This window comes from Littorina saxatilis, linkage group LG1 (assembly GCF_037325665.1).
Source record: "Littorina saxatilis isolate snail1 linkage group LG1, US_GU_Lsax_2.0, whole genome shotgun sequence".
Taxonomy (NCBI): Eukaryota; Metazoa; Mollusca; class Gastropoda; order Littorinimorpha; family Littorinidae; genus Littorina; species Littorina saxatilis.
This window is the reverse complement of record NC_090245.1, coordinates 85,079,757-85,103,821: the sequence shown is the minus strand read 5'-3', so window position 1 is coordinate 85,103,821 and position 24,065 is coordinate 85,079,757. Positions and strand designations below refer to the sequence as shown.

Genomic DNA, 24,065 nt, shown 5'->3' with positions numbered 1-24,065 from the left:
TGTAAGCTGTATTGCACTGACATCTCTTTCTGTCTGTGGAAATAAATGGCGAAATTTGATTTAACACTTCTCAACATTAACAGTGACCAGGAGAACGCAATAAGGAGACTATTTACTGAGAATCAGTGGCCATTTGAAACTCGAAGGTGTGTAATAAAAGATTCGACTTGTGTACCAAGAGGTGCTGTGCCATCATCGTGTGACCTCGATACAGAGGCTGTCTCTCGTGTGTGTAGTACCGTTAGGGTGCAGACGTGGTTATCTGATCCTGGAGGCGATGGTGAAAGCGGAGACACGGGTCCTAGTACAGGGCTCTCCTCTGGGGTAGGCCAGTGTGCCTTTTGTTTTTGCAGCCCTTGTGTGACAAATCATCGCCAGAGGTGGCTAGGTACAGGCCAATTGCCACACCGCAGGAATTCCGGCGTTAGAAAAGTACTCTACAAGAAGTATTGGTCCATGCTAGACCGACGCGGTGCTTGGAATTGTGCATTGTACTTGGCGAAAAAGACGTCTTCCTTACATCAAGACAATCCAACACGGGTAAACATTAACCGAGAAATGATGCCCGACTGTGTGCTCAAATTAGTGAGAGAGCTTTATCCCAACCCCACAGGAATACCCTATCAAGGCCACAACTGGTGGTAAAGGTTAGTTGCATTTCTTTCTTCATATCCGATGTAACAAATACACATGCACCTGAGACAGCATGTTCTGGAACCAAATTGCCGCATGCCACGTGTTTTGCTATTTTTGGAACGCATGGTGTAAATCTGTGACGTCGGAGAGTGTTGACTCCGCCCTTTTCTTTGAACAAGATCCCCATTGAAATGTTTGTTTACAAATATCTTCTTTATTATGGAGAATTAACCTTATCTAAGCGCATAGGGCGGTAAATGTGTGAAAACCAGCTGTGTGAACAAAAAATCTGACACCGTAACTCATGCTTAACCGAGATATTAAAGAAAATGTAGGAGCAGTATTTGTCCGTTGCCTGCAAGAGGTTTGAAATGATTTGCCAACGCAGAAGGTCAGGCTCCTTATATACTCCTGCCGGGCCTTTAAACCCTCCTTATTACTCAGGAGAGTCAAAAACACACGGCCACTTGAGACTGATCGATACAGCAGCACCAATAATGTATACCATTATCAGCGACTTAAAGTAAAAGGCAGACCTGATCGAGTGCTCATTGTGAGTTACAACTTACAGGGTAGAACTAGAACTATAGTAATTAGTATATATATATCAACTCAGGCTAGTCAGCGATATTACTATTGTTAGTAATCTTAACCAGTAACCTTCTTAGTTTAAAATTGACGGCCGCTGCATGTTTCAAAATTCAAGTCAAGTTACCCAATCGGAACTTGAACAGAACCAAGTTCAACCACATTATTTCTTGCAGTTGCACCAAATTCCTGATAAAAAATAATACCTTGAAGTAGCTCCATTACAAAAATCTTATTTGATCAATTCATGCTCAAGGGATAGGCCTAATAGTTGATACATGTATAATATATTATATTACTAATTTAATTACTGGATGATGATCAATCGATCCGACTGTTAGGTGTTCATTTTCAAATAAGACAAATGTCCTTCTAAAAATCATAGCAGTTTTGCACAAACTTGTTTCATTTGCAATAAACAGACGTGTCTGTTTTTTTCTCCCTCTGGATAACCTGACCTTTCGAATTCGGCACTCTAAAAATCTGGACCGGGTGCAATGCAAATGCAATCAATGGCTAATGTTGACACTAGCCGCACTTCCTTGCTGTTAGAAACGACACAGAGGAAGAGAAAAGCGTCTCACTGTTGTCAAACTACCATATTCATCTGATAAGTAAATCAGCGACAGTTCAATCTAATGTAATTGATACATGTATGTATGTATAACGATTTTAAACACAAACACGTAAGAAACCTTTTCAATGTGACTTGGGCCAACGGTTGTCCACCCTTATCTGTCTGGTCGTCTCAAACTGACAGAAACTGCCGATTATCATTTCCAAATAACCTCCATGGCCAGGTCTAGCCTTTGACAAACAACTTAGTACTTACGTAAACGCTTTGTCATACGTGTTTTGTTGAAATATTTCGTCAAACAGACAAATGACGCAAATAGGGAATGCCCACGCGTGCCAAGAACGAGGCTGGCGGAACTCTCAAAGGGAGGTAAATCCAACTTTGGCTAAAAACCGGAAAAGTGTCACTGATCATGCGCTGTTGCCATGAAATACAGCAATGGCGGCAAAGGGGTAAGAGGGGGCAAGATGACTGATTTTGATCCTTTCGAATGGTTCAGTGTGGATGAAGAAGAGAATATTGGACTGAGGCAGTGACACACACAAAACCGTCATCATGGCTATGGAAAGGCAGTATATGATCCGCGAGACGCACACTCGGCCGCTAACAGCCGTTGGCTACAATCCCACCCGTCGTGAAATCCTCGTTGGATGTGAAGGTACAAAATAGATGCAAGTTACGGTTGCTGTATTGGGGTTGGTTTATATCGTCGTCAGATAATGTGTGTGTAATTAAAGACTGAGTTAGAAGAACGTGTTCATTACTTACATTGAACAAATTATTGATGGGACGATTTATGGGTTTCACAGCCTAGCTACTACATTTGTCCCCACAAACGGGTACTACTTGACTCCGAAAACCCCCAAAAACTCCCGAAAACACCATCTAAAATGACTAAATCTAACTTCAAATTGAAGTTTTTTGACATGTCTATTAGAAGTCATGCCTGATTCATGCTATTTACACCCTTATTTTTTGTGTTTAGAGCCGGATTTTCGACAAAGTCGATGCATCGATTTCAATGCAAGGGAGGTAACTCTTGTTACTCGAAAGCACATGTATTGATGATGTCATGTGATTAGTGCTTCCGCTCCTTTGTTAATCCTCTCACAAACACGAAAATAAAGCCGTGAATTGTGAAAGTTGCAGATATAAGTTATGATTTCAAACAAATAAGTAACAAAACACGATCTAAGGACAAATTTTCTTAATTTCTAATGAGGTTTTCGGTTTTTGACTCACATGCGAAGCAAAAGTGAGTCTATGTACTCACCCGAGTCGTCCGTCCGTCCGTCCGTCCGGACGTCCGGAAACTTTAACGTTGGATATTTCTTGGACACTATTCAGTCTATCAGTACCAAATTTGGCAAGATGGTGTATGATGACAAGGCCCCAAAAAACTTACATAGCATCTTGACCTTGCTTCAAGGTCAAGGTCGCAGGGGCCATAAATGTTGCCTAAAAAACAGCTATTTTTCATATTTTTCCCATTTTCTCTGAAGTTTTTGAGATTCAATACCTCACCTATATATGATATATAGGGCAAAGTAAGCCCCATCTTTTGATACCAGTTTGGTTTACCTTGCTTCAAGGTCAAGGTCACAGGAGCTCTTCAAAGTTGGATTGTATACATATTTTGAAGTGACCTTGACCCTGAACTATGGAAGATAACTGTTTCAAACTTAAAAATTATGTGGGGCACATGTTATGCTTTCATCATGAGACACATTCGGTCACATATGATCAAGGTCAAGGTCACTTTGACCCTTATGAAATGTGACCAAAATAAGGTAGTGAACCACTAAAAGTGACCATATCTCATGGTAGAAAGAGCCAATAAGCACCATTGTACTTCCTATGTCTTGAATTAACAGCTTTGTGTTGCATGACCTTGGATGACCTTGACCTTGGGTCAAGGTCACAAAAGTCATGTATTTTGGTAGGAAAAATGTGTAAAGCATGTGAGTCGTATGGGCTTTGCCCTTCTTGTTTTGGGAGGATTTCGTAGACAAGTAGTACAGCCACAAACTATACTGAACTAATCTACATAAAGCAGTAAGTGGCCTGCGTGTCTATTACGTGCACAAGTTTGTCATTTCAAATTTCTTTTTTTTTCTCCAGCAAAAATGATTTTCAGTGCACATTAGAGTGTAGAAGAGAATTTCAGAATCAAACAATTAATCATTTGCTTTTGTTGTGTTCTTTGCTTTGCAGATGGTGTGGTGAAAGCATTTGAAGCAGAAAGCGGAAAACTGATAAGCGTTTTCTATGAGCACAAAGGATGGGTGACTGATTTTATGTACTGGTAAGTTTTGATCTCTGAGTAATGTCAGAGTAATTAAAATGTGGATGCATGGATAATAGTGAATACCATATTGTGTTGTTTACATTGTCCGAGAGAAAAACAAAGACTACAGAAAGTTGTTGCATGAAGTCACACGAGCAATAACATGTCTACAATGTGGAAGCAATTTTCAATACTGTTGAAGTAATCAAAATAATTTATTCTTCCGTCAGGAGTGATACTAAGGTGCTTATCTCCTCTGCTAATGATGGTGACTTAATCGCTTGGGGTTCTGGTGGTGGCGTCAGCGACAGAATCGTGGTAAGTACATTTTGTTGCTGTCAGCAGTTAAAATTTGTTATTAACAGTTATATAGCAGAGATAATTATAATTAAAAAAGGAAACAAGAGATTAACTGGTTTGCACGCACCCACACAAAAGTGAGGCAGAGGTTATTGTTATTATATACTTAGCTGTATGAATTAAGTGTTCATTGGCAGTAAACTCAGGACGTTACAGTAGTACCTGCCATATCCGGTCACCCATTAGTCATTGCAAAGGTGACCGCAAATATCAGGTGGCCGTTCATTACAGGCCCCCTCCTCCTCCAAAAAAACCCCCAAAACACGATCAAGTTTTCATGAAGAAAAGAAAGCGATCATCCAGGAGCCGCCGATTCATTGTCTCTGTTAGTTTTGCTTTCGTTTATACATCTTAATTATTTGCTTGTTTAACTCGATCGTCCTGGCTAAGCTATTGTTTCGTATGTTTCTATGTGTGTTGTTTGGATTATTATATATGTATTTGAGTGTCAGATAAACAAGTGTTTCAAACTCACATCAGCTGTGATCGATCCGGAAGTGACTGCCGTAAATGTACATGTATGCGCATGTCTGTATTTACAGTTTGCGCATGCGTAAGTATTCATGTCGTCTGCTCGTGCTGTGCCGTCTGTGCACACAACACACACACACACACACACACACACACCGTCACACACACACACACACACACACACACACACACACACACACACACACACACACACACACACACACACACACACACACACACACACACACACACACACACACACACACACACACACACACACACACACACACACACACACACAAGCTGGATATTAATGATTCAAGCACTTTAAGTTTGATACTGAAGGAAGCAACCAAATACATCTATTCAAACAAACAAAAATGGAAAAAGCGAAAACTCAGTGTAAATGTCATTCTTCACGGATGCCTCGTTGTCGCCACAAACGACAGTCATTCCAAACGCTGGCGTTTGTTGAAGAAGCTGTCCAGCGTGGACTGCTTGGTCTGTGCAACAAACTTCACTTTCTGCACTTCATGCGCCACAGACTCCATCAAGTTAAATATGTCTGGATTGCTGTGATCTGTCGCAAAGCCACGCAACTGAAGAACAAGTGCCATGGCTTCATCGGCAGTCAGCGGTGGCGAAGCCGTCGTGCTCTCTATCTCGGACTCAGATTTTGACTCGTCAGCTTTATTAACAGGCGATACATGTGTTAACAGTTATAGAAAGTGGACAGGTGCTGATTTCTAACGGCAAGATAGCAGGTGGGAGGTGGGTGGGCGGGGAGAGCCACAGGCGCTCGCCCGCGAAAGTGACAAGTGGCCGTTAAGTGGCCGCTCCTGTCGAGTAAGAGGGGCACCTTAGGGCAAAAATCAGTGACCGTTGACCGCGTCAGACAGGTTAACGGCCATTAAGAGTCAATTATAGAAGGAAAACTCATTAGTCATGGGAAAGCTGGCCGCTCCGGGCAGGTTCACGCCCACGAAAGGGCCGGAAATGGAAGGGACTACTGTAATTACTGACATGTAATGGGTTTTTTGTAAGCAAGCATCAGCTTTTCATACTTTTGCTTTGTTTATCCTTTTGAGAGTAATAAAATTGAGATATATTTACAGATGTTAGGAACAGATGGTCTCAGAAAGGACAGAAGGTTTAAAAAAAAAAAGTTGGGGTGGGGGGGGGGGGGGGGTGTGGGCGGCTTAAAAGAAGTATTCCACTGTATTGAGATAAATGTTGCCATTTTTTTCGTTCAGATTGGCATGCCAGTGTACTGTATGGCCATCAACCCGAGGCGACACCAGCTGGTCTGTGGTGTCAATGGTGGGATTCGTGTCTATGCTTTGGATGGAGGTAAATGCTCTTATATCTTTCATTGTAAATCTGTCATTGTTGTTGCTGTACCGTTTGTACTTGCTTTGTTTTTGTGTGTCTGTGTTTCCTCTGTTGTTTGCCTCATGTGATGTCAGCATTGACAGTGATTGTTGTGATCTTGTGTAGCTTTAAATGAACAGCGAAACGGATACGTTAATGCCTGAAACACTTGTAAAAGTTGTAAGGGTTTCAATTCAGTGTTTGCATCTGGCTAGTGTTAGGGTAGTAATTAATTGCATTTCTTTTGTACATTTTAAATGACATCTCAGTATTTGTTTATGATGGTCGTCAATCGGTATGTTCATTTTACATTTAAATACATGTGCAGAGCGTGAGTGCGGCCACTTGATCAACAACAAGGTGCTGTACTTTGCCCGTGAACACACAGACATTGTGCGGTGCATTCTGTGCCTTGATTCCCGAATCTACTCTGCAGGGTAAGCATGTACTGTATTTATGATTTGTGCATACTGAAGTGTCATCTGCATTATATATCCTTTGGTAGATTGAAATTCACCAGGTTTTTTTTTTCACTGTGTAGTTTCTAGTATGACAACTGTGAGGACAAAGTTGCTAGCAGATTTTGTAAATGTCATTGCGGTATTAGATTTGTGTCTTCTGTTGTGGATATTATTCAGGCCTGTACCTTAGCGGCCGCCCCACTGTCCCGGGCTGGTTCAAATCGCGTCGGGCGAGTTCAAAATTGCTCTGAAATCGCCCGCCGGGCGGGTTCAAATCCGGTTCAAATTTCGCTGAAGCACAAAGTCGTTAGACAACGCAGTCAATCGAAAGGCCCGCGAACAAAGATCTCTCGCGGGCGATCTCAAAATCTGTCACTTCTCTGCTGCCCACTCACCCCCCCCCCCTCCTCCTCTCCCCTCCCCCTTTGAGAAGGACTCAGGACTACCACCAATCAAGCCCAGACACTTTGGCTAGACAGCAACCGGTCTCTGCCTCACTTGACTGTGTCATCACCCCTCCAGTGCCACTATAGCCGCTGGCAATAGCATCAACAGTCAAAATAGCTACCCCCCCCCCCCCACTCCCTCCCCCCTCTCTGCGCTATTCACCTCTTTTATCGCTGGCCAGTCCTTGAGAGACTTTCAAATGTTGTGAAAGAAACAGTTTCCTCTCAGAAAAAAATCAGTCATTGACCCCGGGTAAGAAGGACAGTGTCTCTGAACTGGGACAGACAGCTGTGTTCAGATTGCAATTATACCGGTCATTGACCCAGGTCTCAAGGCCAACCAGCTATTACAATGCATCTGCCTTTGATCTGACCGCCCATCCAGAGCAAACATATTTCCCCACTGATCCAGTTTCTGTGAAATGTATAGGTCACTGACGGCAGGGAAACTCACTGAGATGGTTTTCTAAAACATGTTAACACCAGCTTTGCTGACCAACCTAGTACAAGTAGTGACAGTACTACTGCTATTTCCCTTCAACTAAGGAAGTAAAAAAACCAATCCAATATATGTGATAAAGAAGAAAAGACAGAGCTTCAACAATAGGATAAGGGATGCAACTCTGCAACTCTTCTGACTCAAAAGCATAAAGATCACCTGTAAACAATTCTAGGATCAGGAAATCTGAAAATCTTTTTGTTTTCATTGGGAAATAGAAATGAAATATAATGCTTTTGATTATTTATGACTAAAGCTGTGATAAATTTGGCTGGTATGCAACTTTCATACTTCTGCTTAATCTAACAGTAACATTAACAACACACACATAAAGAAAAAGAAAAAAACAAGAAAGCAACTTGAAAAAAAATGTTGTAGTCAGGTTTTTACACTTTTTTCACACAACAAAAAACATGATTTAAAAAAACCACATTTTGCTGATTTAAATTTTTTTTTTTTTAAGTGTGTGTGCGTGTGTTTGTGGTAGTTATTAGTATTTATTCCCCCCTCTGCTTCTTTACCTCTGTAAACTTGTAGAGCTAGTTATTTTTCGATAATGACCCAGCAACCAAACAAATAACGAGCCAGCAACAGCCTGAATCCTCGATAGTGCAATGGGTTGAGAAGCTGTTCTGTTTTGGTACTACTTTTGCGACTGAAAAGTTCCGAACGCTCTATACGTACGAAGTATACATCTCTGGAGCAAACAATACAAACATACCGCATTTAAATTAACAACTACAGGCCTGAACACATGAATCTCCATATAAAATCCATGAGTTCGGGTTGTGGTCACAAAAATCCGGGCTGGTTGGGGGCCGGTTGGGATTTTGGGGGGCCGGTTCAATTTTTGACTTACCGGCCCCCCTGGCCGGTAGCAAAAAAAGTTAAGGTACACCCCTGTTGTTGTGTATATTTGTAATGACTTTGGCTTTTCTGTTGTAGCTATGACCAAAAGTTGGTGATTTATGACTCATCATACACAGGAGACTACAGTTTGGATCCCATTTTTAAGTGAGTAAAAATTTAAGAAAAATCAAGAACAACAATAAAGAAAAGATAAAAAACAAGCAAGATTATCTATGAAAAAAATTAAGGGTGGCATGCTGAAACAAAATGTTTGGTATAGTTAAACCAACCAGCACATTAATTTGTTTATTTGCTTAACGCCCAGCCGACCACGAAGGGCCATATCAGGGCGGTGCTGCTTTGACATATAACGTGCGCCACACACAAGACAGAAGTCGCAGCACAGGCTTCATGTCTCACCCAGTCACATTATTCTGACACCGGACCAACCAGTCCTAGCGCTAACCCCATAATGCCAGACGCCAGGCGGAGCAGCCACTAGATTAAAGTCTTAGGTACGACCCGGCCGGGGTTCGAACCCACGACGTCCCGATCACGGGGCGGACGCCTTACCACTAGGCCAACCAGCACATTAGTGTAGAAAAGTGTATGTTTGTGTGGGTTCGTCTCTTAAAGGGCAGCTGTTGGGTTGTGGCTCTCAAAATCTGTTCATTAGAATCAGTTCTCATGTAACTGAAACTCTACTTAAAAGTTACTTGGTGATTTTTACAGCTTGATAACACAAGTCCGAAGATTTTAGACATGCTACAATTTAATCGAAGAAAGTTTGCATTCTTGGCCGAGTCAATGCAGCCCGCTCGAAAATTACTTCCCTTGGACGCGTGACGTCAGCCGCGGAATCGGCCGGGTTGAACGGTGCTCTCTTTATGCCGTGTAGTGGGCGCAATCGGGTTGTCTAGTCAAGCCCTCAAGCATACTTCACGGGTAGGTGAAGAGAAACTTAGGATGAGGTGACTTCTCCCAGGCCAAAATTTCGCTGAAAAAAACGGAGTTCATAACAATTGTCTTCCGTCCCCCTCCTGCTTTTGTTCCACATGAACCCTGTTTTTGTTCTACTTATTGGCAGATATTGTCACGCATCAAGGAACACAAACACACACAAACACACTCACACTCACACACAGACACAGACACACACACGCACCCACAAACACACACACACACACACACACACACACGCACACACACACACACACACACACACACACACACACACACACACACACACACATGTGTTATCACACACACACACACACACACACACACACACACACGATAACCATCACAAACACTGTTTGACAAATTCATCTTTGATTTTTTGCGGCCGAACCCCCCTCCCCCATTTTCCACACTAGATCCACTGTTTCATCTTTGTCTCCGTCTCTCTTCCCTTTATCTTATCTTGTCTATCTACTTGAGTGAGTAACTGAAGATGTATTATCATCATCTCTTTCCTAGATTTTCCCACCGACAGAGTTGGCTTTTGTCTTGAATTCAGTACCTCACACGTACACGGTAATTGGCGTGACACCTCAAGCTGACCTTCATAAATGTAAAGTGTCTGCTGACCAGGGACACAAGGGTCTGTGGTTGAGCAACTTTATGGTTTAACCGGGTGGACTGGAGGAGTAGCAACAGCATGTGAACAACTTTAGAAATGACTTGTGAAGGTTGCAGTCGGTCAGATCAAAGAAGAGAAAATGGGAACGTGGGTCTTGAGAAGATACCACCATCCTAATACTTTACTTTGTGCAAGAATCAATCACGCGTACAGCATTACAGATGTCCAGCTGTAGTCTACATTGTACTGTAAACTTCGCAGCGGCCTTATCGGGTCCCTCGAGTGACGTCACAGCAAGGCTAATGCTGCGGCGTCTTTTCTCGTCGTTTCGGCCTGCCAACTGCTTCATTGTTTTGCGGATTGTGAGAACTAGCAGAAAGTTTCACGCATTTTAATGGTTTCAAACTAATGATAAAAGTGTCTTCTTCTGGACCAAATCAACAGTCTTTAGTTGAATCAACTCGGAAAACTCTTAAACACGTTTTTGCATGCGACTCCGCTCATTTTCGAGGCCAGGCAACCCAACAGCTGCCCTTAAAGCTTATCTTATTCTTTGGGATGAATTGTCAGTGCAAGATGAATGGTGTGTGCCCAAGAATAGTTGTGTCGTGTGCATGGGGATGGTTAGCTAAACGACGTTAAACGCCAAATAAAGAAAGAAAGAAAGAAAGATGGTTAGCTAAAATATCCTGTGTACATATCATTGTGTGTCTTGCAGTCATGTCATCCATGATGCTGGCATCACTTGCCTTCAGCTGGCTCGAGACAGTGAAAACAATACTTGGTGAGTTTGGCAACAATTACAAACAGGATAGATAGTACAGTGTACAAAACTTCTGATTTTCATTCAGCATCCATGCAAGGAACTTTCTTTGATAACACAAAACAAATTTCACAGGCAATGTAACAACAATCCTCTTCTGCTTAAATTCAGATCTTTCTCTTTCTGATCCTCCTCATAATCATCACCATAATCTTTTTCTCCACCAGCATAGTCTTTTTCTATATAGTTGTTATCACGGCATATACAGCCCCCAAAGAAAACAATCTGCATACACATTCTGTAAATACATTTGCACAATATATCTTGTTCCAAAATCAGATAACAATAGATAATTGAATTTTCTATTATGGTCAGATCATTAATTCAGATAATTGTGCAAAAGTCAAAACTTAAATGTGACCAGCAGCGGCAATAATTGTGTGATCTTTAATCGTGTGCATGTAAGCTCATGTGTACAGTGGACCCCCCCCCCCCTTTTAAGGCCTTACACAAATTGAACAAGTTGGGTCTTAAAAAGGAGGGAGTTTTAAAATGGGCGCGCATTTACAGAGGTTATGAACGGAAAATTTATTTTTAAAAAAGTCATAGGAGGGGGGGGGGGGGGGGGGCTGTCTGAAAAGGGAGGGCCACTGTTTTTGTCCCTTTGTTCCTCAGACCGTGTAAATGTGCATTGTGTGCAGGATAATGAGCGGGTCGTTTGACAAGTGCATGAAGATGTGGACAGTGGATGGCAAGCTGGTGCACAAGCTAGACAACTTCTTTGGTACTGTGACGGGCCTCTGCTACGTGCCTCGAAACAAGACCGTCTGGGTGGCTGGTGGTGCCTCCTATGCCTGGCAGTATGACCCTAAGTCTGGTGATAATGTGAGATTCTTGAACACAACAATTAGTTTGTGTGCTTTGTTAAGTTACATGGAATATGCTATGTATTGAATAGATCTGATAGCACACATAAGATCTAGTGTTGACGTGCAGGGGAAAGCTTATTTCACTAATGAAGATGCATTTCTGGAAGAAGAAAAAAAATAGAAAAAATGAGGATACTGCTTATTTTTAACAACATTCTGTATCACATTGTGATTGATTTGGTTGGTTCGCTTTTGCATTTAGTCATAGATAGAAAGACATCTAGTTTTGTACTCTTTCACCCGCAGTATTCTACTTACCAGAAAAAGTTTATGGTATCAGAAGAAAATTTGTGAAATGAATTAATTTTGTGTACACTTTGGCACATTCCTGAAGGAGAAAGTGAGGTGCATGGCAAACAGCGTAAAACAACAAAAAGAGCGACTGAAGAATTAATAATATAACGCACGAGAAAGAACGAACGTTGACAAGACTTTATTTACAGATGAAAAAGAAGCCTATCTAACATAAGAAAGTCAAGCCTTCTGAAAGAATCCCAATACCCGGTTCATTTCTAGCACTAACACTTGTGACGCTCTTATCTTTTGTTGGTTTGTTTTCAGGTTTCAGACTTCATTGGCACATTTCAGAACATTGAAGAAGAGAAATACCATCTGCAGGTCCTGAAATATTGTCCAGAACTGAGCCAAGTTGTGGGTGAGTCTTCAAATTCTTTGTCATGTAATGATGGTCAGAATTCCTAAAATAGGAAGCCCTTTTTGAAAAGGAGGGGCAACAACCAAGATAAGTATGACATGTATTATAATTTGACTCATGAGAACTTTTTCTACCTCCAATGTCAGTTGATATCTAGACTAGATGCACACTGGCATAATCTTTCCCCTAAATATGACCCAGATTGCCAGATTGTGACATAGACTTTTTTTACACCGCCGCACATTGCTATTTTTGTGTGTATTTTGTCCCCATCAACTTTGGAATGGTGAACAGGCCCTCACAAGCCTCATTCACTGATCAAGTCAAGTCAATATCTCTTAATTTTATGTTAAATTACATATCTTACCCAACTCATATATAGCAATTAACCCTAGTTCAGTGCTGGTAACGCCGTACGCGTCCCCTTGGTAACAAGGGAGACAACTCTAAAAAAGAGTGACCAATACCCATACTGGTATCAAGGCCAGACCAATACTGAGTCTGTCTTCCGTATGCGTGCGCATATGCCGCCATGTTTTCATTCCTACCTCAGCGCTCAGACTCAGTCAAGGTGGTCGCATATTTTGTACGCTCTGGCTGTTTTACTGCTGTTGTCACTGAGTCTTTTGACTTTGTTTCATTCCTCTTGGTTTTCTACTCTTCGTTTTGACTTCGCTACTATGTTGAGGTGAGATCTTTCCTTGTATTTTCTTGATTTTGCCGGCATTTCGGCCACATTTTGGACTTGTAAAATTTTTTCAACAAATTTTTCTTGAGTCTTTTTGTCATGGCTGATAGTGCCAGGAAGAGGCATACTCCCAAACAGGTGGCTGCTGAGTCCTCTCCGTCTAAGAAAATGCCTAGGAAATCTAAACAAACCGGCCAGGCTGTTTCTGTTTTAGAACCGACCTCCAAGAAATGTATTGATGTCTTGGTCCATTTACCGGCTACCTCCATTTTGCCTGTTAAGTCCTTGGACAAGGTCGTTCATGAAGATAAGTCTGTTAAAGGGACTTCCTCTTCTGGGGTTTCTGGTTTGGCTTCTGCGGACGTAGCTGCTTTGCTACTTTTGCTCAGTTCGCAGGTTTCATCTTTGGCTGCAGAGATTTCGTCCACGAGAGCGGAGCTTCGGGCCCTTCCTTCCGGGGTGACTGATGTGTCTTCTCTAGCCAAGGTTCGCCCTTCCCCTTCCACTACGGTCACGCACGCGGATGTTCATGCTTCACAGGATGATGATGACCGTCACTTCCTTTCGTTGAGTGGTCCGTCTTCCGTCGTTCCAGTCTTTTCTAAAGGTATGTCAGCTACGCAAGTAACCAGGTTCTCCGGCCAAAGCGTAGCGCGTCCTCAGGAGAAAGTAACCCCTGACGTGATTCGTAGGGGCGAAAGTTCTGATCTCTGGGCTGGCCCCCACCGCTCTGTTGGTCGGTCAGTGCGGGGTAGGGAGCCTGAGGAGCGAACGGAGGTCTTGGGACACCCCGCCTTATCAGAAGATTTTGGCCAGGGTGTGCAGCTTCCGCTTCCGCCCTGGGGGCAGGAAGAGGGCAGTAAAGCTGGCTCCTTGTTGAACTATGACAGTCAATGTGGGGGTCAGCTTCCGGATTGCACGGATGTGCATGAAGGGTGTTCTGATGAGGGTGCTTCCGCTATGGGGGAATGCACTGAATTCAGGTTGCCGCACAAGCTGTCAAACGCTGTTGCGTTGGCAGCGGAAACGCCCTTCAAGTATTTCGAGGAAGGGGTGGTTGAGTCTAAGGCTCAGGTTGTTCCACCACCTTCTGCTCTTGGTGATTTCCGGAGTTCCAAGGAGACTAAATGTTCTTTCTGGTTCCGAGAATCACCGTCTGTGGCCTTCGAGATGTCGAAAGTTCTGACGAAATTTCGGCCCTCAGTCGAGTACTCAGAGCTCTACTGTTCCTTTGTTGTCACAACACAGTGAGGCACCTGAGTCGGCTAAGCCTTGGCTTGCTCAAGCTGATCAACAAGCTTCTTCTTGTTCGGCTGGCTTTCGGAATTTCAAACTGGGTACTCAGCCTATCAATCTGATTGAGGCGTTTGCTCTACCTAGGTCAGCTCTTCCGGTTACACCGGAACTAGCCACTCTGAGGGAGGATGGGTATAGTAGGGACAGGCCTGTCCCCTATACTGAAGCTTCCCTTTTGGCATTGGAGGAAACTGGAAGGTCTCTGTTGGAGTTGGCTTCCGTGTCGGAGTCTCTCCAGAGATCTTTGTCAAGGTCGATTGCAACTTCGCTTGATCCTTTTGAATTTCGGTTTGATGCCTCTTTGGAGGATGTGACTACCCTTTTGGCTACTTTAGCCTGGGTTTTGCAAGAACAGATGAATCTTTCGGCCAGACTATATACTCACGCAGTACATTCTTGCAGATCGGCTTTCCTAGCTGGGTCTAGGATCAGAGACAAAGGCACGATTGATAATCTGAGGGTCTCACCTTTCACGGAGGGCTCCCTCTTGGGTCGTACATCTCTCGATGCTCTGCAAAAAGAGACTCAAGATGCAAGAGATTTAGCCATTGCTCGTATTGCGCATCAGAGTTTCCAGAAAGCGCAGAGCAAGCCTCAGGTTCAGAGCAAGGCACAGCCTGCTTCCTCTGGTGGGGGCAAGGCACAGAACCAGAACACTTCTTCTCGAGGTAGGGGGCGAGGTGCTCCTTATCAGAAGAGAGGCTCTTCTTTTGGTGGTTCTAAGGGGTCGGGGCGTAAGCCCCACCCCCAATGATGCCTTCCCAAACCGCTGATCCCGGTAGCCCCCACCTTCGTGGTGGCGGGCGGCCCCTCCAGGGCTCTCGCTTCCTGGTGGCCAGCGAGTGGATCTTAGGGATAGTGCGTTCGGGATTCCGTCTTCTCTGGGCAGAGGGAAAGGCTCCTCTGACCAGGATACTTCCGCCTTTCAAGTTTCCAAGAGACCCGGAGTCCAAGTCAGCTGTGCAGGGAGAAGTGACTTCCCTCATTTTGAAAGAAGCGATCGAGAAGATTCACGATCAGGGGTCTCTGGGGTTTCTATGGCAGACTTTTTGTTGTCCCCAAAGCTTCAGGAGCATGGAGACCGGTTCTCGATCTGTCAACTCTGAACAGATATCTTCGAGTTGTGAAATTCACAATGGAGACTCCTGTCTCTGTGAGAGAGGCTCTCCGGCCAGGAGACTGGGCCACTTCTGTCGACTTGACGGACGCCTATTTTCATGTGCTCATGCACTCGGCGGACAGGAAATGGCTGCGCTTCCGCTGGGGAGAGAAAATTTTGCAGTTTCAAGCCCTTCCTTTCAGTCTCTCTCTCTCCCCTTGGATATTCACCATGGTCATTCGTCAGCTCTGTGCCCTGGTGAGACAGGAGGGGGTGCGTTTGAGGGCATATCTGGACGACTGGCTGATTTTACATCAGGACCAGGACCTTTGCAGAACACACACACAGAGGGTTCTCAGTCAGGCATGGCAACTCGGCTTCACAGTGAATCTGGTGATGTCGGAGTTGGAACCGTCCCAACATTTCACTTATCTGGGGATGGAGTTCAACACCTTGAATTGGTCAGTCCGTCCTTCTCAGAGAAGGGTGGACAAGTTGCAGGCTTTGATTTGCTCTCTTTACGGAAAGAATCTATCCACGGCTCGGGAGTTGTCCTCGCTGCTGGGTCAGATGGAATCTATGGCTCCGCTGGTTCCTCATGGCAGAGTTCACAAAAGGCCGTTTCAGGCAGCTCTGCAAGCAGAATGGAACCAAACGACGCAAGATTGGAATGTCCAGGTCAAGTTGGGGAGTTGGTTCAGCCGCACCACGGGTGTGTGGCTCCTTCCCTGGGTTTCCCCGGAGAACGATCTGTTCACGGACGCCTCCCGGATAGGTTGGGGAGCACATCTGGTAGAGCAGACGGCGTCGGGTGTGTGGGGCGCCGATCAGGTCTCTTGGCACATAAATGCAATGGAGTTAGAGGCTGTTGCTCTTGGTCTTCAGGCGTTTCTGCCTCTTCTGACAGACAGCCATGTCAGGTTACATACAGACAACATGACTGTAGCGGCCTACATAAACCGCCAGGGTGGGGCTCGGTCTCAGAGTCTGTCAGACAGAGCTTGTCGCATACTGATATGGTGCAACAATCATCACATTCTTCTGTCAGCAACATATCTGAAGGGCAGTCTCAATGTGTTGGCAAATGCCCTGAGCAGGGGGGACAAAGTCCTACATTCAGAGTGGACTCTGTCCCACCAGGCTCTTCATCGTCTCTGGGCTCAGGTGCACAAGCCGTTCATCGACTTGTTCGCGACAAGGTTTTCCACCAGATTACCTCTCTTTGTGTCACCGTTCCTGGACCCTCAAGCATGGGGGGTAAATGCACTCGAGATGGATTGGTCAAGTCTGGTGGCCTATGCCTTTCCTCCCTTTTGCCTTCTGGGCAGGGTTGTGAGAAAGGCAGACATAGAGAGGCCAGCACTGGTTCTGGTGGCTCCTCTTTGGCCCAGCCAGCACTGGTATCCCGATCTACTACGTCTTGCAGTTCGTCCTCCAATTCCACTCGGCGTAAGAAAGGGCGATCTGTTACAGCCTCGGTCAGGCATACCGCACGAAAATCCACAAGCTCTTCAGCTTCACGGGTGGATTCTGTCAGAGTCTCTCTGCTCCGTGCAGGGGCCTCAGCTTCAACTCTGAATTTGGTGCAGCATGCTCACAGGGATTCAACCAACTCAGTGTATTCTTCACACTGGGCAGCTTGGTCGAAATGGTGTTTGGAGAATGGCGTTGATCCTCTCTCTCCTAGGTCTATGCAGGTGGCCAACCACTTGTCCTGGCGAGCAGATCAAGGAGGTTCTCCCTCTTCTCTGCGAGTTATGAGATCTTCGATCTCTTCTACTCTTAAGCAATTAGGTCACAAGATTAACCTGGATGGGGTTATCGGTAGTGTCATCAAGGGCGCTTCTCTTGACACAGCTCGTTCCAAGGCTCAGCTCCCGGCTTGGGACCTGTTTTTGGTTTTGAGGTTTCTTGCTTCTGATGAGTTTGAGCCTCTCCATGCAGCCAGTTTGGCTAATGTGACTCGAAAGACTCTTTTTCTTGTTTTACTTGCTACCTCTAGGCGGGGTAGCAAAGTTCATGCGTTATCGGGACTTTCGAGGGATATTTCATTAGAAAAAGATGGCTCTATTTCTCTTAAATTTAGACCTGACTTTCTTGCTAAGAACCAGAAGCCTGGTCAAACATCCCCTCTTATTCTTGCTCCTGGAGACCCTGATGTTTTTAACTGCCCTGTTAGAGCTCTCAGCAGCTACCTGTCTCGGATTTTGCCTATTCGCTCTGAAACACAGAAACTGCTTTTTATCTCTCCCAACACGGTTCGAGGGAAAGACATTTCGAGAGTCACTTTGGCCAAGTGGGTTTCCACAACGATTAGGCAGGCCTACATCTGGTGGCAAAGCCAGTCAGGCGATACTCGAGCGATCTTGCCTCTTACTGTGGCCATAGCGCATGAGGCTAGAGCCTGGGCTTCGTCGTTAGCGGTTCTTGGTTCTGGGCGCCTCTCAGAGGTCCTTGAGTCGGCTTACTGGCGCTCTGAAGATGTGTTCATAAACTTCTATCTGAGAGATGTTGCTGGAACTCGACAGGATGGCAGTTCTGCGTTGCCAGCTTTGGTAGCGGCAGGGCAGGTCCTTCATTCTTGATATGGTGAGTGCCCTCCACCTATAGTAGCAATCTGCTATATGTAAGTTGGGTAAGATATGTAATTTAATCAAACATTTTAGTAATAAATTTTCATTTGATTAATATACTTACCCAACTCACATCGTTTATTCCCTCCCGCCTCCCCGCTGTTGGGGGTATATTTTTTGAGTCACTTGAGAAAAAGTGACTCTATGTAATCGGTCAGTGTTAGTCTGTCCGGCCGGCCGTCCGGCCGGCCGTCCGTAGACACCACCTTAACGTTGGACTTTTCTCGGAAACTATCAAAGCGATCGGGCTCATATTTTGTTTAGTCGTGACCTCCAATGACCTCTACACTTTAACGATGGTTTCGTTGACCTTTGACCTTTTTCAAGGTCACAGGTCAGCGTCAAAGGAAAAATTAGACATTTTATATCTTTGACAAAGTTCATCGGATGTGATTGAAACTTTGTAGGATTATTCTTTACATCAAAGTATTTACATCTGTAGCCTTTTACGAACGTTATCAGAAAAACAAGGGAGATAACAAGCCTTTTCTGTTCGGCAACACACAACTTAACGTTGGGCTTTTCTCGGAAACTATAAAAGTGACCGGGCTCAAATTTTATGTGAACGTGACTCATTGTGTTGTGAATAGCAATTTCTTCCTGTCCATCTGATGCCTCATATAATATTCAGAACTGCGAAAGTGACTCGATCGAGCGTTTGCTCTTCTTGTCTAAAAAAGAAGTGAGTTGGGCTTCGGTTAGAATGAAAACATGGAGGCATATGCGCACGCATACGGAAGACAGACTCAGTATTGGTCTGGCCTTGATACCAGTATGGGTATTGGTCACTCTTTTTTAGAGTTGTCTCCCTTGTTACCAGCGTTACCAGCACTGAACTAGGGTTAATTGCTATATGTGAGTTGGGTAAGTATATTAATCAAAGGAAAATTTATTACTAAAATTTTTGATTTTGATCTGTATTAATTTGTCCTGAGTGTTCGAGTTAACAGAGTGACTATACTTGTAGCCATGTAGGAAACTTTTGGCATTTGTGCTTTGTTACACCCCCGGTATAGGGGTGTGTATAGGTTTCGGTCGATGTGTTTGTTTGTTTGTGTGTTTGTTTGTTTGTATGTTTGTGTGTTTGTTTGTGTTCGCAAGTAGATCTCAAGAATGAACGGACCGATCGTCACCAAACTTGGTGAACAGGTTCTATACATTCCTGAGACGGTCCTTACAAAAATTGGGACCAGTCAAACACACGGTTAGGGAGTTATTGGTGGATTTTGGTTTTTTGGGGGGATCAACTACGGCATAACTCTTCCTTATCTTCTCCATGTTTTCAGCGTTTACCTCCCTTCCTTCGTATGGTGCACTATAGTATGAGGGGGCATCTTCGGATATTCCCGGCGTTCTGTTACTATTTTTAGAAGGTCACCGCAGTGTCCAGAACGTAAATTGGACCCGTAAATTATCCTCACTGTAAAAGTGCAAAGGTCGAATCAATTTATAGCCACGCGAAAAATACACTGTCATCTATCTCTCTATATATACGGCTTCTCTGTGTTTGTGTGTTTGTGTGTGTGTGTGTGTGTGTGTCTCTCTCTATGTGGGCAACACCTGTGGATTGTTCAGTTCTGTTTGTGATGTGGTCTGGCGGCTTTTGTGTATTTGTATGTACTGGCCTTCCTTTGAGAAGCCAGAACAGTTCAAAAGGGCTTAGAGATAAGCTCTAAATTGCTCAATCCTGAGCAGTGAGAATGGTTATTTCCCTGTGACCAACGGGGGTGTTTTTCCTATCGGAGGAATTTCTTGTTTTTCTCAGTTATTTGTATTCTTTGTATGCTCGTTTAATTTGTGCTGGTTTGTTTTAGAATGAATTTGTAAAGCGCCTGGAGCCAATTGATGGGACTCGCGCTATAGAAAAGTTATTTATTGTTATTATCATTATTATTATTATTATTTGAAAACTTTCCAGATGAAAGGTTGTAAAGATTCATCTCTCTCTGGTTCCCAGCTACCCACCACATGTGCATATTTGTCCCTTTGGCTCTGCCGCTTATTTAGTTTAAAAATGATGACTTTTCTGTAAATGATTTGCAGCCACAACGAGCAGAAGACAGCTACTTGTGTGGAAGTTCAATACCTCGGGCTGCATCACAGCATTAAAATGCACCACCCCCATAGAGAGTCTATGTTACAGTGAGTTTTGTTTATCTCTCTCTGATCGTTGTAGATTTTGTTGTTGTTTGTTTATTTGTTTTGCTATTTTGCTGAGTTTTGCCTCAAAACCAGTAGCTTTGGGTAGACGGAACTGGTTAGCCTGGGAGGGCAGTTCGTCTAAGGAAAGGAAAACCCTGACTTCAAACCTCCGCTGCCTTGCGGCCATACCTGATCACAGGAAAGGCTTCGGGAGTAAAAACCCTGAGGAAAAATCCGGAGCTGGAGTCCCTAAGGCGGTCTGTTGTTGCTTGCCAACTCTTTCCGGCAACACTGGTGCCAAGCTGTATTGACTCTTGCCCTTCCCTTGGACTACATCAGTGACGTGGAGAGGGGGGACCTACTGCGTGGGCTACATCAGTGACGTGGAGAGGGGGGACCTACTGCGTGGGCTACATCAGTGACGTGGAGAGGGGGGACCTGCTACGTGGGCTACAGCCTGTCTTCCTTATCCCCTCAGCCCAGGCCTGCAACCTGGAGAGGACACTCCAGCATCACCTCACCGCGATGGTACAACATGAGAAGTGACAGTTACCAGTTAAGTCAACACTCCTTTGGCGTAGAGGGAGGCGCCAGGGGTCACTTCTGACAGTGGGAGAGGTCATCCTGCCTCATTGGATAGCTACCGCCCGCTTCAAACGGGACAGCCCCCTGCCAGTAAGGTGACATCCCGCCACAGTTCCCCTGGGTGCATGGGGCTTAGGACCCTGAAAGGTCTTACAAGTGAACTGTAAAACCCAGCACCAGGCAACAATTACAAGTCGCGTAAGGCGAAAATACAATATTTAGTCAAGTAGCTGTCGAACTCACAGAATGAAACTGAACGCAATGCCATTTTTCAGCAAGACCGTATACTCGTAGCATCGTCAGTCCACCGCTCATGGCAAAGGCAGTGAAATTGACAAGAAGAGCGGGGTAGTAGTTGCGCTAAGAAGGATAGCACGCTTTTCTGTACCTCTCTTTGTTTTAACTTTCTGAGCGTGTTTTTAATCCAAACATATCATATCTATATGTTTTTGGAATCAGGAACCGACAAGGAATAAGATGAAAGTGTTTTTAAATTGATTCCGCCAATTTAATTTTGATAATAATTTTTATATATTTAATTTTCAGAGCTTGTTTTTAATCCGAATATAACATATTTATATGTTTTTGGAATCAGCAAATGATGGAGAATAAGATAAACGTAAATTTGGATCGTGTTATAAATTTTTATTTTTTTTTACAATTTTCAGATTTTTAATGACCAAAGTCATTAATTAATTTTTAAGCCACCAAGCTGAAATGCAATACCGAAGTCCGGGCTTCGTCGAAGATTACTTGACCAAAATTTCAACCAATTTGGTTGAAAAATGAGGGCGTGACAGTGCCGCCTCAACTTTCACGAAAAGCCGGATATGACGTCATCAAAGACATTTATCCAAAAAATGAAAAAAACGTTCGGGGATTTCATACCCAGGAACTCTCATGTCAAATTTCATAAAGATCGGTCCAGTAGTTTAGTCTGAATCGCTCTACACACACACACACACACACACACAGACACACACACACACGCACATACACCACGACCCTCGTTTCGATTCCCCCTCGATGTTAAAATATTTAGTCAAAACTTGACTAAATATAAAAACTAACTCATTTTATTAATGACTTCTTCTGGGCCTTATTTTATTGAGTTTCAATGTCTGATGCTTGGAAATCATTGTCACGATCGGGTGACAGAGACCAAGAAAGTGTCACTCAGTGGAGTGCCTGTTCTTGGTCGGTTATGATAGAAAGCGCCTGTGCGTGATATGGGACACAGCAGAGTTTGCTGACAGTGCTCCCGAGCACGGATGTTTTGAAACGCACGAGCTTTACAGTGGAGGTTTCTGCTGTCATAGAGCTGACGGTTTTTCGCTGACAGCGCGCACGGGATTTTCAGGGATTGAGTTTCTCGTGTCTTTTTTCTGCTTGGGAGGCAGAATTGTGTATAGCTGGACTGGTTTTTGTGACAAGGTCAGTCACGTGTATTTGGCTAGGTTGTCTGACAGAGACACGAGTACGGGACACTTGACACCCAGCGGCAGAAGGGGAAGGATCTTATACACAGTTTCTAGAGTATGATGGTTTTTCACCGAATGTTATATTCGGCACTCTAGGGGAACTTCCACTGCCACGTATTTTGCTGAGGACAAGTCGTCAACTTTCCTTCGTCGGCGATGGCTTTCGCATAAGGATTCGACAAGGGGTTCTGGACGTTTTTGGTCACTGTTGACGAACAGAGGCTGTTCCAGGGAGGAAGCGGACTTTGCTTCCATTGAGAGTACAATCATAGGCTTTTGAGGTAATAAATCATTATTTAACGCTGTTGATGAGTCTGTGTTGTGGAATGAAATACTCTCTGTTGTTCTTTCCAGGTTAGCGCATAATTTACTCTCTGACGCTAAAATACTAATCTGTATATGGTTTTTGCAGATAGGGAGAGAAGGACGGAAAATGGCTGTTTTGTTGTTGTAAAAAGTCCGTTTTGTGCAGGCCCACGTGCTCGATGAGATATTTAAAGATGACATGTTTTAAGGTGGTGGGTGAGGGGTAGCTGACATGTTTAGTGCACCGATGCTTTCTGTTTGCAGCCTTCGTTCGTTCGATCCGATTCGTTCGTTTCGAGTTCCTGTAACATCTGCACGGCTGACTTTGGCGGGACCTGTTGAAGCTACGCTAACCAGGAGACCGGCTAACCAGCGGACCGGCTAACCAGCGAACCGGCTAACCAGCGGACCGGCTAACCAGCATACCGGCTAAGCAGCAGCAGCAGAGATAAAGCTAAGTGCACCATGTCGTACGCACCCCGTTGACCACCGTTGTCTTTTCGTATCTATGATTTCATTGGAGTAGTGACAACGTGGGGTGTGGACACCTGCACGAACTAGAGCTTTTCGAACAGAACATTCTCATTTAACTATATTTACACGGGTTCAGCGTGTTCCTATAATTTTCTACATACTACTGGCATTTTGTCAGTGAACACTGGTTTTTACGTGTTGAGAACGTAAAAGGAACATATTTTGAGTGAAGGCTCGAGGGAGGTGGAGAGTTTATACATAAACAGGCGTCTGAAACTTATACTTTTGTTGACTCTATTTAATTGTATGCCTGCGAGAGTGGATCGTGGTGTGGTTAGTTAATTAGTAGTAATTAACCGGTTCATAATCACCTTGAGTGATATATTGAAACGTGACACATGGGGGCCAAGCCGGGATTTACTCAGTTAATTTCCAACTGATAAAGACCCACCAATTAAGGATAACTAAGAGCAGATAATCTCGTCAGTGCTCGACTTATTTTCTGCTTGGTGCTACCCTTTTTTGTATAGTTTTGATCATATACCACACCTTAAGCGATTCACATCTTGCAGGAAATGTAAATTGTAATTTGTGAGTTATTGTATGCGCTAACTGTGATTACTTCCCTTTTCCTTTGTTTGTGAATCTTTGTTGTTGTACGTTCAGAGTTTTCCGTTGCAGAGAGCTGAGCGGGGTTAGCGGATTTGTTATTCGTTTTACTCAGTTTTCTCTACATTGTTTGTTTCGCATTCTGTAACAGGTTACATTTCTACCGTCTTGTTTTACTTGGATTTTTCTCCATATTTTGACTTTGTTGGAATTTTGGGGGGGAAGGGTCCGAGGACTTCTGTCCTAACCAAGGCTGTGGGAGACACTCTGTTTCACCG

At 44.1% G+C, this 24,065-nt stretch overlaps 1 protein-coding gene across 1 annotated transcript in view; it reads left to right on the top strand.

Moving 5' to 3' along the window:
• Positions 1 to 2,248: 2,248 nt before the first annotated feature.
• LOC138982178 (uncharacterized WD repeat-containing protein alr3466-like) overlaps positions 2,249 to 24,065 on the top strand; it is a 53,849-nt gene continuing 32,032 nt past the window's right edge. Inside the window, exons 1-10 of the mRNA XM_070355409.1 lie at positions 2,249 to 2,459; positions 4,016 to 4,106; positions 4,319 to 4,406; positions 6,173 to 6,269; positions 6,619 to 6,727; positions 8,642 to 8,710; positions 10,846 to 10,911; positions 11,592 to 11,775; positions 12,381 to 12,474; positions 20,234 to 20,332. Of these exons, the coding sequence (XP_070211510.1) occupies positions 2,357 to 2,459; positions 4,016 to 4,106; positions 4,319 to 4,406; positions 6,173 to 6,269; positions 6,619 to 6,727; positions 8,642 to 8,710; positions 10,846 to 10,911; positions 11,592 to 11,775; positions 12,381 to 12,474; positions 20,234 to 20,332 (1,000 nt within the window). The 5' untranslated portion in view covers positions 2,249 to 2,356. The remainder of the gene's footprint in view (positions 2,460 to 4,015; positions 4,107 to 4,318; positions 4,407 to 6,172; positions 6,270 to 6,618; positions 6,728 to 8,641; positions 8,711 to 10,845; positions 10,912 to 11,591; positions 11,776 to 12,380; positions 12,475 to 20,233; positions 20,333 to 24,065) is intronic.